The sequence below is a fragment of the Uranotaenia lowii genome, chromosome 1 (genome assembly GCF_029784155.1).
Source record: "Uranotaenia lowii strain MFRU-FL chromosome 1, ASM2978415v1, whole genome shotgun sequence".
Lineage (NCBI taxonomy): Eukaryota > Metazoa > Arthropoda > Insecta > Diptera > Culicidae > Uranotaenia > Uranotaenia lowii.
Window position 1 is genome coordinate 168,338,761 of NC_073691.1, and position 18,996 is coordinate 168,357,756.

The window sequence follows — 18,996 nt, forward strand, 5'->3', positions numbered from 1 at the left end:
TCTAGGTTTAAGAGAGATCCAGAGCGCCGAAACTGGAAGGAAAACAAACGGCAAAATAAAATCATAAGTTTCCAACCACCACCAAGTGCGGCTCGCGAATTTTAATCTCGTCTCCGAAACTCCACAACCGGGCAAATTAATTAGTTCCCCCAGAGTGGGAAAGTTGAGTGCAGTGAATTGATCCCCTCAGAGTGATTCTTTGGCTAGATTTTACAGTCCGCTAGTCATTGCGAGGGTGAAAAGTGCTGTGCATAAACATTTTTGGTCCTTCGAGCCGGATTGACCAGTGGAAATTTGGACAGTTGAGTAGTGCTATAGCGAACCTTTTGTTAGTGCCGGACATTTTGTGCTTCTGTGGTCGCACCAATTGTAATTGGTTGGCGACATTTTGGACGCGCACAAGGATAACAAAGCGCTGTACGTGTGGAGGATCGCCATCGCGGATTTGTGGAGCATCATCAAGCCGCTAGTGATTGGTCCTAGCGAGGTGGATTTCAGTGGTGCCCAAGACGAGTTGGCGAATTTCGGAGAAATTGGATCGGACCTTTGGACGTTTTGGAACAGATTCGTAACCATTCTTGGATTTTGTTGAATTGAAGGATAAGTAGCGCATGTCTGTGGTTATTGGTTTGTGGTTATTGAAATCTTGTGGTTTGAATAAAATTTGGATTTTTTATTGTATTTTGGGTAGACGACAAAATTAATTATTGTGCAATTCCCTGAGGTATTCGACTCTTTCGTTTACGAATTGTTTCTGCTTTGGCTGTCAAGTCGCGATTCCCCTGTCAAGGTCGGTTTTGTGAAACGTCGAGCGTTTTGAGTCAGTTTGGTCTGAAATTTGGTCAGAATTGCGTTGAATCAAATAAGTGATTCAGTTAGATTGTGTCGGATACTTATAGTGAATCAAATAAGTGATTCAGTCAGTTTTGTTGGTCTGATTTGAAATTCAGAAATTGTTATATCACAGACAAACAGATTTGTTTTGTGATTGTGTGAATTCCGAGTGATTTTGTTGAAATTAAGTGAACAAAATGGAGGATTTAAGTATCCTAAAGAAGCAAGAACGCCAGCTGCGAGCTTCCATCAAGGGAGTGGCTAATTTTGTACGCGATTTTAAACCAGAGCTTCACGAGAGTCAAGTAGAAGTCAGATTGGGTCTGTTGGAGTCGACTATGAAGAAGTACTACCTGGTGAGACAGAAGATGGAAGTGTTGTTGGACACAGCTGACAGCGATGGTGCTGAAGAGGATATCAAGGAGTCAGAGGCAACCAAGAAACGTCGATTGCAGAAGCAGGCTGCAGATCGTGAAGAGAAATTCGACGCAGAAACCATAGCAGTCGAAGAGCAGTACTGCACCCTGAAGGCATCACTCCTTGCGTTGCGTCCGAGAAAGGTTGAGTCCTCGAGTGCGTCTGGGTCTGCAGAAAGAGTTGAAGCAATATCCCGTGTTAAGCTTCCGGACATCAAGCTGCCAGTTTTCAACGGAAAACTTCGGGACTGGATTCCGTTCCGGGACATGTTCGATAGCCTCATTCACAACAACACTCAGCTCTCAGATATTGATAAGTTTACCTATCTGCGGTCAGCGATTAGTGGAGAAGCACTTCAGGAGATCAGTTCGATCGAACTCTCAGCTGACAACTACCAGGTAGCCTGCGACATGTTAGAGAAGAGGTACGAAAACAAAAAGTTAATCGTAAAAGCGTACTTGGACGCTCTTTTTGCTATCGAACCTCTCAAAAAGGAAAGCGGAGAAGCTCTGAACCGCCTTGTCAGCGATTTTGATCGCAACATCCAGATGCTGGGCAAGATCGGCGAAGATATGGAGAAGTGGTCGACTATTCTCGCGTATATGGTGTGCACTCGTCTGGATTCGGTCACACTTCGTCAATGGGAAAGTCATCACAACTCAAAGGATGTCCCGACGTATCAGAATGTGATGGACTTCTTGAGAGACCAGGCCTTGGTGTTACAATCGGTTGCACCCAGTAGGCATGAGGACAGCGATAGTCGTCGCCAGCGTACAGCAGTGTACGCCACATCGAGATTCCAGAACAATTGTGTGTTCTGTGGAAATTCGTTCCATCTAGCTTCTGCGTGCAGCAAGTTTCGTGCGATGTCGGTGCCTCAGCGCTTCAGAGTTGTCAAGATGAAGCGGCTTTGCCTAAATTGTTTGGGTTCTGGTCATTTTATTGATCGTTGTACCAAGGGATCATGTCGCGAGTGCAACAAAAAGCACCATTCGATGTTGCATAACAATTTTTCGAGTCAGAGCTCCGTTTCACAAAACCAGTCGACAGTCAATAGTCATTCGTATCGGAATAATAATCGCCCAGGACCTTCTGGACAAGGTCGTGAACATAATGTAAATCCTCAAGCACAACATAGTTCCACTAATTCCTACCCCGTAATACAAACACACATTCGCCACACTCAACCACAACACACCACAGACAATTCCTTTACCTTTAATGCGGCACCAATGCCGGAATGCGCTAAGTTTCGTTCGCTACAAGTTTTAATGTCAACCGCTGTAGTACGGGTTGAAGATCGTTTTGGAAATCATACGTTTGCTAGAACATTGTTAGATTCGTGTTCTGAGTTTTGTTATGTGACAAAAAGTTTTGCGAGAAGGTTGAATCTTCGGAGAAGTCACAACGTTATGAGAATCCAAGGTATTGGAAATGAGTCAGTTGAATCGAGTGAGTCAGTTGAGGCGAGAGTTCGGCCTCGTTTGTCAGAAATATCTTCATTTTCGGAAGATATGAGATTCCATGTTTTGCCCAAAATAACAAGTAATCTGCCCATTAGAAAAGTTTCGCTCAATCGGTGCGAGATTCCCCAGAATTTGGTGTTAGCTGATCCGGAGTTTTGGAGTCCAGGTCCGATAGATATGATCATCGGGGCAGAATACTTTTGCGATTTATTGCGATCTGAGAAATTGAAAGTTTCGGACAATGGTCCAACTCTGCAAGAAACCGAGTTTGGTTGGGTTGTCTCCGGCAGAGTTTCTGATAGTTCCGTCGCAACATTGGAATCTCCAGTCAGTTCGGATTGTTTTGTTAGTTCTACAGCGAATTTGGAAGACATGATTGCTAAGTTTTGGGAGTTAGAATCATGTAATACTAACAGTATTTTGTCAGTTGAAGAGTCAGTTTGTGAACAGATGTTCAAAGAAACCACAATTAGGAACTCGGAAGGTAAATTTGTCGTCACCTTGCCGAAAAAACGTGGTGTTTTGCGTAACTTGGGTGAGTCTAGAGGAAGAGCGATGAGTCGGTTCCTCAGTTTGGAAAGAAGGCTATCTGCAAAGGCAGAATTGAAGGCCTTGTATGCGGATTTTATCCATGAGTTTGTGTCTATGGGACATATGAAAGAAGTTTCAGATGATGTGTCAGTTGATATGTGTCAGAATTCAGTCGGAATGAGTCCGAATATAGTCAGAATGCGTCAGAAAAACGTTCAGAATATGTCAGAATTATATCCTGTGTATTATCTCCCACACCATGAAGTATTGAAGCCGGAGAGTACAACTACAAAGCTACGCGTAGTGTTTGATGCTTCGTGTCGCACCTCAACGGGCGTTTCGTTGAACGACGCGTTGATGGTGGGGCCTACTGTGCAGAACGATTTGTTGTCGATCATCTTGCGCTTCCGTTTGCACCGATACGCCATCAGTGCAGACATCGAGAAGATGTACAGGATGGTACAAGTTCAGCAACCGGATCAACACCTTCAGCGAATTTTGTGGCGAGATACACCTGATGAACCCGTGAAGACGTTTGAGTTAACGACCGTTACATACGGAACTGCTAGTGCTCCGTATTTGGCGACAAGGTGCTTAAAACAGCTTGCTGAAGATGGATCAGCAAGTCATCCGATTGGTTCGAGAGTAGTCAGAGACAGTTTCTACGTCGACGATTGTCTAGTTGGAGCGGACAGTGTCGAAGAAGGCAAGCATTTGGTTGAAGAAACTACCGATCTCACCAATTCAGCTGGGTTCAATTTGCGGAAGTTTAACTCAAACTCACCGGAGATATTGGCAAGCATTCCTGAAGATTTGAAAGATAAAAAGTCAGTTTTAGAGTTCGATTCGTCAGATTCAACTGTGAAAACCCTTGGTTTGAAGTGGGACACAGAGTCAGATAATTTTTGTTTTAGTATTCCCCATTGGAGGTCATCAAGTTCGCAAATCACAAAAAGAAGCGTGCATTCTGATGCAGCCTGTTTGTTCGATCCCCTTGGGCTCGTGGGTCCAGTTGTTGTGCAAGCGAAAATGATAATCCAGCAACTGTGGCGTCTCAAGGTTGGTTGGGATGACCCATTGGATGAGCAGTATCAAAATCTATGGAAAGAGTACAAACAGAGTTTGATGCCATTAGAATCGTTGTCAGTTCCACGTTGGCTTGGTTTCAGTAAAGATTGTGTGTCAGTGCAGTTACATGGGTTTTGCGATGCGTCAGAGTCAGCTTATGGAGCATGTTTGTACCTGCGCTGCGTAACTGTAGATGGTCAGATATCGGTCAGATTAGTAACAGCCAAGTCAAGAGTGGCCCCTTTGGAGAATTTGAAAAGATCGAAAAGAAAAACCTCAATCCCACGTTTAGAATTGTCGTCAGCTCTCCAACTCTCACACCTGTACGAGAAATTTACCAGAGTTTTCCCAGAAGTGACAGAGGCGTATTTCTGGACGGACTCTATGATCGTTAAACATTGGTTAGCTTCGCATCCATCTCGTTGGCAAATGTTCGTAGCGAATCGAGTGTCGGAAATCCAGCACATCACAAAGAACGGCTTCTGGAATCATGTGGCTGGAATCGTGAACCCGGCAGACCTGATTTCACGAGGAGTGTCTCCTGCTCGACTTTGTTACGAAAGGTTATGGTTTGAGGGACCTCAGTGGCTATCCCAGGCTCAGCAATATTGGCCTCGTCAAACTGCTGAAGGCCAAGAAGAGTTCGACCCATCAATCATCGAAGAACGTCCAACTACTACAACGCTGATGTCGAAGAGTGAACCCTTTCACGAAATTTTTGGTCTGAAGTCGTCGTTTACGAGTTTGATCCGTATTGTCGCAGTTATGCTTCGCTTCAGACACAATGCTCAAAAGGTCAATCGTTTGTGTCGACGAGTTGGTCCGTTGACACCACAAGAAATGCAGTCTGCTATCGAAGTTTTGGTTCGCCTTTCACAGAATGAGTCGTTTGAGTCCGAATTTAAAGATTTAAAGAAGAATGGTCAAGTTGGTAGAAGTTCGAGACTTGCTAAGCTCAACCCATTTGTCGAAGATGGTACAATTCGTGTCGGGGGCCGGTTGTCGAACGCTCCATTGCCAGAATCTCGAAAACATCCGTGGGTTGTCGACCATCGTCATCCTTTGGCATTGCTTATTATGCGTGATTATCACTTGCGTCAATTTCACGCTGGGCAGCAATTGCTTATCGCCTCCGTAAGACGAAGTTTTTGGCCAACAAACATCAATTCCTTAACGAGAAAGGTGATTCACGAGTGTGTTCCGTGTTTCAGAAGCAGACCTAAGATTTCAGAACAGATTATGTCAGATTTGCCGTCAGTAAGAGTTACGCCATCGTCAGCATTTTCTAAAGTGGGAGTTGATTACTGTGGTCCATTTAACGTCAGCTACCCTAATCGTCGAGCCACATCTGTAAAATGCTATGTCGCTATTTTTGTTTGCTTGGCAGTGAAAGCGGTTCATTTGGAACTCGTTATGGATCTAACGACTGAAGCTTTCATTGCTGCACTGCGTAGGTTCATCGGGCGCCGATCAAAACCTGAGTTGATCATGTGTGATAATGCGACGACATTTGTGGGAGCAAACAACACGCTGAAGGAAATTGGTCGGTTAATGAGCTCAAAGGATTTCCAAAACATCGTGATTAGAACAACAGCAGACGAGGGTGTCGAATTCCGCTTCATTCCACCCAGATCACCCAATTTCGGAGGTCTGTGGGAAGCCCAGGTGAAATCCTTCAAGGCTCACTTCCGAAAAACGATTGGCTTGCGTACTCTAAGTGTCGATGAAATGGTTACCGCACTAGTACAGATCGAAGCAGTTTTAAATTCGAGGCCTCTCACCCCCCAAAGCAGCGATCCGAATGATTTCGAGGTTCTCACCCCTGGGCATTTCCTGGTCCAACGCCCGCTAACCGCATTACCCGAGCGAGAAGTAGGAGCAATCCCCGTAGGCAGGCTAACAATGTGGCAGAGGGCACAGCAGGTGTCCCAGAGTTTTTGGAAAACTTGGAGAACCCAATATCTGTCGAATCTACAGAACCGAACTCGCTGGATGGTCAAGCGAAAGAATGTTGCTTCAGGAATGATGGTTCTTCTGAAGGAAGACAACGTTCCCCCCTTAAAATGGCCATTAGGGAGAATAGTAGAATTCTTCTATGGTAGAGATGGAAACGTGCGAGTAGTCAGCATCCGCACGAAGGATGGAATGTTTAATCGTGGCATTTCAAAGGTTTGTTTGTTGCCTATTCGAGAGAATGAGGCAGAAAAGTCAGATGAAATTTCACAGTAAGAGTCTGAAATGGCCAACAAGGGCCTAAATGATTTTGTGTCAGAAAATTCAACAAATGTCAGATAATTTGGTTTTAGAATAATTGGGATCAATGATTGCGTCCGTTTATCTATGTCTGTGAACTGAGTCAGTATATGAATCAAACTATTTGATTAATCGCCTTATTGGAAAGGGCGAACCTTATTGCATGAATGGAATTTGTTTTCTAAGTACCCAACTATGGTTGTGATATGTCCATAATACAATATTATTAACTTTTTTCAACGTGTATTCCTCTGTTTCTCGGTTTTGAGCATCAATTCATCAATCCAGCTACCCCGAGTCCTTGTTAGCCAGACTTTGCTTGGACTGATCACCCAAGCTTCACCGAGGGCTCGAAGCAAACGTAGCTCCGAGTGATGATTTTCCCGGCCGGAACATCTAGAATGAATGAACCGTTCATTACCGAGATATTGCGTCAATTGAAGAAGAAATGACTTACCTGAACATCTCAGCTGATGCAGCTTTTGGTTTGTTGCGAAACTGTCCTCGACAATTCATAGCATCGCAACGCATCGTTTGGGTCATCCTATCAATCGAAAACGAAATTTACTCAAAGAGCGTTTAAAATTCCTGAATCAACTCACCTGAAAGAATCACCGCTGATTCGAAGAAGTTCCATACGTCAACACATCGACTGAGCCAAGTTGGGAAGAAGCTGAAAATGAACATGAATGGTCTGACTAAGCAGAACATAAGATGTCCAAAAAAACTCACCTGTCGCTATGCAATTTGGTCACCGCGGTTACTATAGGTAGCATCTTGTCGACTGGATCGCACCTGTTGGGCAACTGGAGCCGTAGTGCATAAACAACTCCGAAATTCGCCAGGAAAGGTTCCGAAGTGCTCCAGATAATGTTCGAAAGCAAAAATTCAACCACCGCACACCGTTCACACGAAATCCGATACCAAAACAAAACAAAATTGTGAAATTGGGAGAGAAAATTTCTCCATGGGCGTAGTATATAGAGGGGGGCCAAATGGGTTCATCACCCTTAATAGATGTTTGATTTTGGCAACAAAGTTGCAATTTGCATTATATAACGTAGAGGATATTATTTAGTTGGTTGAATTGAATTAATTGTATTAGTTTCTTAAGAAAAGGATTGAAATCCGGTTGGTTTCAAGGGGGCCGGAATGTTTTGAAATGACAATTTATTCCGTTGTATTTGGATGCCCCGCAGTGAGACGTGCTAACGGTCGTAATTCTCTCAAATTCTCACGTCTCACTGCTACACCGTCTCTAGGTTTAAGAGAGATCCAGAGCGCCGAAACTGGAAGGAAAACAAACGGCAAAATAAAATCATAAGTTTCCAACCACCACCAAGTGCGGCTCGCGAATTTTAATCTCGTCTCCGAAACTCCACAACCGGGCAAATTAATTAGTTCCCCCAGAGTGGGAAAGTTGAGTGCAGTGAATTGATCCCCTCAGAGTGATTCTTTGGCTAGATTTTACAGTCCGCTAGTCATTGCGAGGGTGAAAAGTGCTGTGCATAAACACAATCAAAGCTGATTTTCAATCAATTTACTACTCTTTTTTCAATCAAGGACTTAGATATTGTCAAGATATTCTTGTTTCACAGATTCAATTAAATTCTACAATTTATAGAAATTCAAAAAAAAATAAGACTACAACTTCTTCTGACCTCCTTAAAAAATGTTATTGAATATTGAAGAATTTATTTTTTCAGCAGGTTTGTTGAAGACTGCGATATGATTTGACTTACGATTATGAAAATATTAAAGATTCAATTAAGTTTGATTTTTCTTTATGAATTCGTATAAATTCCCGGTTTTTGCAGGTTTGAATACCAAAAAGAAAACTTCCAAATCTTTTTTTTCTTAGAATTCAAAATTACTCGTGGTTTTTTTGAAAGTTGATAATTGAGTCAATAAGTCTTTTAATTTAACAGTTTTGTCAAATATAAAAGGATGTAAACTGAATAGCATTTTTTTTTACCAATTTTTTAAAGTTATCTCGAGAACTAGAGCTGACAAAAAAAACTAATTGAATATATATTTGAATTCAGCGCTCCTGAATAAGTCAAAATCAGATCAGAGATTCCTTGCACCTCGGAAAAATGTGAATTTTGTTAACTTGTGTTATTTGTGATGCTATTTTCAGAAATTTCATAGGCAAATCATGCAAAATATTGATTGAAAAGAGTCATTTAACTTAAAAATTTGACATCCACATTTCCGAAGTCATAAGATTTTCATGATTCATCCTAAGAAAGCCTATCCTAGAGTTATCCAAATTTAATTAAAAATTTATGAAATCTGTAACATTGACAAATCTGGTTGAAAACTTTTTTTTCGATTGATTTGAAACCTTGCTCAACATCTCAATGCAATTATTTCATACGAAACTTCAAAATAAAAAAAAATCAATACTGATGTTATGAAATCGCTTGGTACATCTTTGTACCTGAAAATGATCACATTTTCATATGTGATGAAAGGAATTAGAGAAACATGAACTATCAAAGAACGAAAGAACATAAGCCGTAAATATCATGAAAATTTCGAAAAAGATACAACGGCTCACCGACAGGACTTGAACCTGCAATCTCCGCTTCGGTACAACGGCGCGTTAGCCAATTCCACCACGGTGAACGTGATGGAACCGGCGAACACGAGCAATCGAGCTCTGCCGATCAACTGCTGGACCTTCTATCGAAACACCATGTATATCCCGCATGTGATCTTTTCCCTCTATTGACCACGTTCACCGTGGTGGAATTGGCTAACGCGCCGTTGTACCGAAGCGGAGATTGCAGGTTCAAGTCCTGTCGGTGAGCCGTTGTATCTTTTTCGAAATTTTCATGATATTTACGGCTTATGTTCTTTCGTTCTTTGATAGTTCATGTTTCTCTAATTCCTTTCATCACATATGAAAAAAAAAAATCACCATTATAGAAAAAAATGGAGCTTCACGATCAAATCCAAATGAGTTGTGATAATAACTTTCCGAAAATGGGCACAGAAAAAAAATCGTTATGGTTAAGCTCCATGAAAATTTTAAATTTAAGTAATCACGAAAAAAGGCATCGCATCGGTTCGAACAAAAAATGGGTTTTCTCAAATCATTTAAGGAAGCATAGAAAGACTTACAAAATTTTTCAATTTTAATAAATAAAAAGGAAGCAAATGATATTTTGTAAAAAAATATTTGCTAAACAAAATATGAATAAAAAATATGAATAAAAAATGTTTATGATTACTTAAATTTTATTTTGATGCGGCCCGCAGAAAGAATTTTAAAATTAAAAGTGGCCCGTTGTTTCAAAAGGTTGCTCACCCCTGACTTAAACTAATATTCTGAATCTTGTTCTATAAATTTGTGTTGATGATCTGATAATTTTAATCTGTCTGGAGGGTCTCAAATTAATCGTACGCAAACAATCTAACTTATAAAATATAGTTGTTTTTGCTTGATGTGTTCTGGATTTATGCTAAAAAATTGATGAGAGGGCCCCCTCCCCTGTCCTTCCCATCACCCACTGCTTAGTGGAGGTCTTTGTCTTTAATCATCATACTCATTATTTTCGCACCCAAAAATCCTCTTATATCAAATATTGTTCTATTGGTTGATAAGTTTATAAGCTTTACAACAAAATGTATATGGAGCCTCCTCCTTTCTTCCCCTCTCCACACTGTGAAGCGTACAGGGTCTATAACAATCGAAGCAGCATATCTCGTAACCAAATATCTTTCCATGCCATATTTGTTTCCATTTGTTGGCTTCGTTAGCATAAATTGAGAACTTATGCTAACAAAAATGTATTGGGCTCACCTCCCTCTTCCTATGTACCTACTCACTGGAAGGAGGATGGTGTGTCAGATAATCATAGAATCATACCAAAATGATTTTCCATGTTAAGTTTTCTCCATTTCTCGGATTATGTAAAAAAAAGTTATATGTAAGCCTCCTCTTCCCTTCCTATATTCCCAACTCTATCATCTTACTGCCAGAAAGGAATTGTTCCACATAGAAAAAGTATTTTTCGTACTCAGATATTTTTTATGTGAAATTTGGTATCATTTGCTCGATTAATTCTCGAGATATGCAAAAAAAAATTATGGATTCCCCCATTTCCCCCTTTATATCTTTCCGCTTAAAAAAGGTAGGACTTCAATTTTTAATAGGAACATTTCTCGTTTCCAAATACCCTCACATGCCAAATATGGTTCAATTTGCTCGATCAACTCTTCAGTTATACTGAAAATTGTAAGGGAAGTCTCTCCTTCCCCTTTTCATCCACCTCTTTAAAGGAGTGAGGGATACCAAATATTCAAAGAAGCATTTCTCGTACCCTGCTCAGACCCGAATGACCCGGGTGGTCAAAAGGTCTCTAATAAATCTAATATATAAAGATGAGTTGGACTATATATGTTTGTATGCACCTTATACAAATCCACAGCGCTTAACCGATCAGCCTGAAATTTGGTACAGTTATGTGTTTGGACCATGGGAAGGTTTTAGTAATAGTTTCGAGCCCCTCCCACCTGAGAAAAGGGACCCTCCCATAGAACTTTCGTTTTTTCCCACAAACCAAAAGTCATGGCACCCATTTTTCAGAACCAATTTTTTCCCTTTGGCGGGGTTGTTTTCACCATCACCATGGGCCGGGCATTTAATTTAGTCCAGTCAGAGTTCACGTGTAGGTACTGGGAAGCAAATCAAAGCTTGCTAATCATTGAAAATTTGAAAGGGGAAATTTTGGCGGGTGTTTTTATTCCTTCTTCTGTTCAATGCACGTGGTACTGGTACGAGATATTCGAATGCAATAATGAACGTACATTTTGGATTGAAAAAATCAACTAGCATGTTAGTAATATATTGACTAGAATTGTAGCACTCTTCAAAGTGCTCCCAACAGCCCTTTGGGGCGGCTTTGAGAGTCTTCAATCATATATAGTGAACAGTGAATTTACTTTTTAAGCTGAATAACTATTTGGTCTGAGTTCTGAAAACTAATCCACCGATTTTCATAAATTCCAGCTTTTAAGAACCATCCATTTTCACATTCTTGGAATTTTCATAGAAAAAGTAAAGTTACCTTTTTAGATTTAGAGTTCTAAGTCTGCGATTTCAAGGCTTTGATAGCCGTCGATGAAATTAAAAGGGGGATTAAAAAATTGATTAGATAATTAAATCTGAGGTTTTAAGTTATACACAATTCATTTTCATTGGCCAATCTATAACTTTGGAGTTCTTATTCGCCATCAATGTGTTCAATTCTACCATCCAGTTCTAATAATCTTTACATTGATCACTGTTCACAGTAATTGATGGGATAAGGCTCGCTGGAACAAATATCAATTTTCTCTTTTGTACCCCCCGTCCTTTCCCGAAAAACCCGAAGAGGGGAATAAATAAAGTTTGAAGTATTTTAAGTAAATTTTGAAAAAAAAATCAAACATCCGAAAGATTACAAGACCAAAAAAAAATTTTGGAACTCTTGATTTTATTGAGTTTTTTCATAAAAATTACTTGATGCCAATTATTCAAATTTATTTGTTTTTCGCATTATTTTTTATTATGCCCCCCCTCGCGATGTTCCAACTCCGAGTGACAAAAAAATTATTTGAAATTTGTTGCGGCCTAATTGTGTCCAATAACAAAAAAAAAATTGAAAAGAACCCAAATAAAACCTCTATAATAACATTATTAAATGGGCGATTTTAGTTCCGAGATGATTTGTTTTCGATAACTTCAAAAACTATTTGTAGAAATTTCAACATTTCAGAAAAACTTTTCATAAAACAGTGTGTAATACAACAGCGAAAAAAAGCACACATACATTTGGAGACATGCAAAGTGAGCCTTCGACGAGGTTCGGAAGTTTTATTTAGAAGTTTCTAAGTAACTAAAACTTAAATAAACCATTTTACGGGGAGATCACCACGTTGAAAAGTGAGATTTTCATTAGATGGGGGATTGAAAAGATAAAAAAAACAGTTTTCTCATTTGAAGATAAAAAAAAATATTGCCAAATCTATTCAAGCGTCCTAAAAATGGTGGGTACAAATGTTGTTCGTGTTAGAATTGATAAGCATACGATTGAAATTATTTAAACTTTCTATTGAAGAAAACCTCATAGCTACAAGTTTTTTAATAATATGAAAACGATTAACACAGTGAATAATCTCAATCAAAACTTAAAAAATACTATCTACTTACAAGGCCTAACATAGACGAAATTTTTTACAATAATGTATATAAAACATTCAAAATTTCAAAAAGCCAAACGATTCATTTTGATTTATATTTTTTGTGACCCCGAGCAAGGCCGGGTAAAATCAGCTAGTTATTATAATAATAATTTCTCGTACCCAAATATCGTTCCATGCCAAATTTGGTTCCATTTGCTGTTGTAGTTCTTGAGTTATGTATAAAACTATAAAAGAGGCCCCCTCCCCCCTTTATATCTCCCTACTGGTAAAAGGGAAGGGTCTCAAATAATCATAGAAATATGTTGATACTTACGGTTTTGGCAGAGGAAATCTGCCGCTCCGTCGGCGAAACCAAAACAGTTTGTTTTGGTTCCGCATGCTTTGAGTCAATTCGCAATTGAAACAATAGCGGTGATGATTGATGATGACAGCTGATTATGGTAAACACGGTATAAATGTTTACATCATCACACGGTTAAGCGCGACAACACAAATTGGGTTCGTGGTAACACAACAGTGTTGCCAGATATTCTGGGTAAGAATATCAAAGTACTCATTGAGAAATGAGCACTTTGCCGGTTACGGAATATAAAATGTGGAAGTGACAATTAGCTATCGCTAATTAATATAGTTGTAATTTAATGACCTCATAGACGAAACATGAATAAAGATAACTCTATTCCACCAATGAAACCTGCGTTTTCAACAGGTTATGGACCCAGATACGTCTGAAGAATTGGAAAATGTGTTAGTGAGAGGGGTACTCTCAATACTTGCGGTTAGCAAGTTCATCAGCGACCAGAGCAGAAGGACCAGCCAGGTCGAGGGGCCAGCCACCAGCCAGAGGACCACCGAAGAGGGCCAGCCAGCTGATGGAGAACCAGCCAGCGCCGAGACGAGCCAACCTAGGGTCCCCGAGCGAGCAGAGATGGACCAGAAAGGGCAGAGGCCACGCAGCTAAAAGTCCATGGCCAGCCAGGAGGTACCGTCAGAGCCCGGGGAGGTTCGCGGATTGAGAGGGGTTACTCTCGATGCCGTCACGAGTCACGTTGCGGTTAGCAAGCGTGAGCCCACGACCGACGGCCGGGAGGAGTCCCAGGATCCGCAACCGAGATGGTTCAGCGCGAAGGTCGGTAAGTCCACCCCGGAAAAATTGGGTGGAGCTGATAGCCGAGAGGGTTACTTTCGTGCTTTGGTTGTGCGCTGTGGTCAGCAGTTATGGCCTGATCCAATCGCAGAGAACCACCAGCACAGAAGATTGTCAGCGCAGAGACCACGAGATGCTTCAGGTCAGCCAGAAGGTGCCACTGGAGTTCGAGGCCGAGAAGTCGGGTTCCGAGAGGGTTACTCTCGATGCCGACACGAGCCGTGCTGCAGTTACCAGCATGGTTTCATTTCCGACGGCCGGGAGGAGAACTATCGGGATCTGTTACCAGGATTGGTCAGGTCCGAATGTTCCAGATGGAGGATTAGCCCGGATCGGAGATGGGAAGAAACTGATCGAGAGAGTTACTCTCGTGCTGTGGAGCTACGCTGCGATCAGTACGCGTAAGCTCACACAAGCTTACAGAACGATTTTTCTGTGGCTTTGGAGGGGATGCATGGGCGACGGTTAGTTGCCAGATACTTCAGCATTGCATTGGATCCAGATGGGTCGCATGCAACTAAACGTTGCCCTCCGGTTTTTTGGAGCGCTCGAAGCGTTGAAGCAGTGGAACGAAAAGCCATGAAGCTGCAAGTCGAGAGGATTATTCTCGTGCTTGGTAGCTGCGCTGCGGTTAGCATGCGCAAGCTTTTATTCGGCGGTTGGAAGATGTTTCGGGTGCTTCGGAGGAGGTGGTTTCGGCGACGGTTAGTCGCGAGCGCAGTCAGCCAGTTCTTGCTGCGGATTCCAGCCGAGAGTGCAGATTCTAGAAGTCATCGCGAAATGAAGGCTTTGAGAGGGAACGCGAAGAATGCGGTAAGAAGCTATTTTTCTGGGGTTACCAGAAAACAACGTTCGAGAAAGCAATATGCTTTACGTTCGCGTGCTGGGGTTATCAGCCACCGGAATCAACAAATCAATGGTTCCGATGCCAGTCAGCATATGGCGCGAGACGAGAGCGACAACGAGAGTAGCGATGGCGAAGATGACGATGATGTTCAAGATTCCGTCAATCCCGAACCGGCCCAGAGACGCAGTCATCGAGCAGGAGAAGCTTATCAACGCTACGTGGCTAACGTAGCCACTGATGATGAGGAAGAGCAACTTGGAATCGTCAGCAAGCTCAAGGGCCAAAGGGACTGTTTTTTCCGGAATACCACCGCAGCCATGAAAGGAACGAGATTCGGGCTGAACGAAGTGAGGTTATCACTGAGCAGCCGTTCAACGATTTGATCGGTAGTTTGCTGTTTTCGAGGCCGAAAATCAGTGCTGCGGTTAGCGTACTATCAAGCAGCCTGGATGAGAGCGAGATTTGGGAAGCGGTTAGCTCAACCCATGTTACATTCTGGTTCTCGTACAAATGGGTCTTCGATAAGACAGTTATCGAAAAAGCCCTGGAGAAGTACAAGGCATGGGAGGCGGTTGGCTTATCCTAGGTCACAGGTTTCGTGAAACAAACGTTCGCTGGACGAAGCTGAACGATGGTGAGGTTATCACCGAACAACCGTTCAAAGAATTGATCGGTTGTCTGCTATATCTGGCGACATCTTCGAGACCAGATATTTGTGCAGCGGTTAGCGCACTAAGTAAATACCAGGCCAGTCTAGCGGATAACCACTGACGAGGCCTGCAGTGAATTCTGCGATACCATCGGCGTATAACCGTTATGGCGTTGGTTGCTAGTTTCGTGGTCAACGAAACGTCAGCAGACGGTCAGTTTGACATCAAACAAAGCGGAGGACAACATCCCTTATATGCAGTACCTGGAGGAGCCCTGAACCATCAGCGGAAAAATTCATAGAAGATCGTGAGAAGCGGTCAGCATTCTTTACGACACATCTGGACTGAGGATCAGCCAACTGATACATTAACGAAGACTACCAAGGGCGAGGCACGCGAAGCTGTTCAGCATTCTCAATCTGCGAATTGAGGGGAGGTGTTGATACTTACGGTTTGTTTTGGTTCCGCATGCTTTGAGTCAATTCGCAATTGAAACAATAGCGGTGATGATTGATGATGACAGCTGATTATGGTAAACACGGTATAAATGTTTACATCATCACACGGTTAAGCGCGACAACACAAATTGGGTTCGTGGTAACAAAACAGTGTTGCCAGATATTCTGGGTAAGAATATCAAAGTACTCATTGAGAAATGAGTACTTTCCCGGTTAGGGAATATAAAATGTGGAAGTGAAAATTAGCTATCGCTCATTAATATAGTTGTAATCTAATGACCTCATAGACGAAACATGAATAAAGATAACTCTATACCACTACTGAAACCTGCGTTTTCAACAAAATATTTTTCGTATCCGAATACCCTCCCATGCCAAATTTGATTCCATTTGCTTTATTAGTTTTTAAGTTATGTAAAAAGTATCAATGAGGCCCCTCCCCCTTTCTACAGAAAAGAGGAAGGGGTCTCAAATAATAATTGAAATATTTTTCGTATCCAAATACCTTTCCGTGCCTAATTTGGTTCCTATATCTGGAGTAGTTTTCGAGTTATACGAAAAATTGTCAGGTACCCCCCTCCCACACAGTAAACGAAAATTACCGAGTTCGGTATTTTTTTTACCGAAATCCTGACATGTGTAAATCGTTAAACTGTTCGGTAATTTTTTCGGTAAAAAATAAACGAACATCGGAAAATCGATTCTTCATTTACCGATGTTTGTTTATTTTTTACCGAAAAAATTACCGAACAGTTTAACGATTTACACATGTTAGGATTTCGGTAAAAAAAATAACCGAACTCGGTAATTTTCGTTTACTGTGCACCTTCCTATCATCCCACTGAGATGAGGGAGGGGTTCCTAGTATTCATAAAAATATTCATCGTTCCCAAGTACCACTCCATACCAAATTTTATATCATTTGCTTGATGGGTTCTCGAGTTATGCAAAAAACTGTCTTTTGTTTGGGAGGCCCCTCTTCCCCTTCATGAGAGAGGGTGGGGTCTCAAACCATAATAGGAACCTTCCCCTGCCTCCAATACCCCCACCTGCCAAGTTTCACGCAAATCGGTTCAGTAGTTTCTGAGTCTATAGCTAACAGACAGACAGACAGACAGACAGACAGACAGACAGGCAGAAATTCATTTTTATATAGATAGATAGAAGATAAGGTCAATATTCCATGAGTATTCCTTGAAAAGTAGTTATGCAATACCTCGCTATGCACAAGCAGTAATAACAGCTGAATTGCTTGAATGCCAAAAGACATATCCTAATTCAACAGCTAATAATTGTTCTGTCTTATATGATACCAAGTTACGTTACAGAAGAAACGAAAATGATGTTGATTTTCTAGAAGAAAATATCCAATCATCCCATACAAATTTAGAGGTTCTAATTTAAATTTACTCATGTAAACGTTACTTCCAAAGTCTGTATAAATCATGGATGAGTTTTGAACCAAAACGATGCTTTTTAGACCCCAGGGGTTTGAGAAATTCAAAAAGAAATTCCGGCATCGGGAAAAATAAAACACTAAATTATGCTAGCATTTTGGCATCGATAGCTCATTTGGGCTATTGTTTGCTATCGATTCAGGCATCAAAGTTTACTCGGGAAGTCAAACGATTTTCCTTCTTTTGTTTCGATTCACCCAATTTCAAGTACTTCATATATTGAAGAATTTACTTACTGATATTTATGATTTTTACTTACTGCGAAAGCAACAGAAAAAGGTCCTTCCGATATTGCATTGTCATGATGGCGTACAAGTACGGGTTAGCGCAGGAATTTAGCGGATAGAAAAACACCAACAGGATCTTGGGTATCCGGCGATGGCGGTCAGTCCAAAAAAGGCAATCGGAGCCCAGCAGGCAAAGTTGGTGAAGACCAGCAGCGCCATCTTTTTGGCGACCGTCATTTCCCCGCTGTGGGCAGTCATAGAAGAGCGACGCGTTTCCTCTCCCAGGGAAAAATAAATCTGCGCGTAGCACACAACGATGATGGCAAAGGCTAGTCCATTGACTCCGAGCACCGTCAGCAGATAGGAAATGTCCAGACTATCTCGGGCCTCCATTGGTAGACAGATGCTGGTCGAGGAGTAGTTGCTAATCCCGAACAGTGGCAAAGACGCCATAATGATGGAATAAATCCATCCGGCCACCATGATGTAGACAGCTGCTCGAAATTTTATTCGTTTGTTCAGATAAATGGCATGAGTGATGGCGAACCATCGCTCCAGTGTAACGATTGTCAAGGTAAATATCGATAGGTGGCTTGCGAATACGGTCAAAAATCCGGCTGCTTTGCACCCAGATCCTGTGAATTAAAAAAAAACCATTATTATCGAACATCATCCACAACCTGGCCCTTCCCAAAAAAGCTTACCGTACTGCCAATCGAAGGCATAATTGAAGTACTCGCCCATCGAGTGGGCATCAATGGAAGCTATCATCAACAGGTAGAGTCCCATGCATAGGTCAGCGAAAGCCAAGTGGCAGATCAAAAACTTCGGAACCGTCAGCTCGGTTCTGGGAATGAATTTATGTACATTATAAGTTTCAATAGCCCATCGCAACATTCCTCCCCCGCCCCTTAAATGTGTAAAAACCAACCACTCACCGGTTTGAGAACAGCACCACCAGGACGGCCACATTGCCGAAAACTGCCAGCAACACCACCACCCAGACCGATCCTCGCAGCCAGTGGGATCCCATCACGTCCTCGCATGGATTTAGGGCGTCCGGAACCGGGTAGCACTTCACATCGAAAATTCTGGAAAACGAAAATTCTGACCTGTATTTGGAGGGGTTCAGAATGGTTCATGAATTGGAAACGACTAAAGCAATTTCATATTCCGAGAATAACTTCGAAAAATGGCAGCTGAATATATATATTAATAGTTTATTATCGCAGCGAAATCACTCCATCCCAGCCTAGTCTGCGAAGAGCCTAGTCACATAGCTGCTCCCCAGCCAACATAAAATATACAAAGAAATGTCAACTGTCATATAAAGACGATTCGATAGAAAGTTGACGATTTGTGAAGCCAGGAGCCACAAGAACCATCAAAAATTACTATCGCGCCAGCACCAAATTTTACTTTAAAGGGTGATACGGTTAAAATTTG

General features: G+C 41.7%; 1 protein-coding gene across 1 annotated transcript in view; it reads right to left on the bottom strand.

The window, feature by feature from the left end:
- LOC129738135 (lutropin-choriogonadotropic hormone receptor) overlaps nucleotides 1-18,996 on the bottom strand; it is an 83,967-nt gene that overhangs the window by 13,592 nt on the left and 51,379 nt on the right. The window contains 4 exon segments of the mRNA XM_055729316.1: nucleotides 17,583-17,688; nucleotides 17,691-18,185; nucleotides 18,255-18,397; nucleotides 18,489-18,641. Coding sequence (XP_055585291.1) covers nucleotides 17,583-17,688; nucleotides 17,691-18,185; nucleotides 18,255-18,397; nucleotides 18,489-18,641 — 897 coding nt within the window.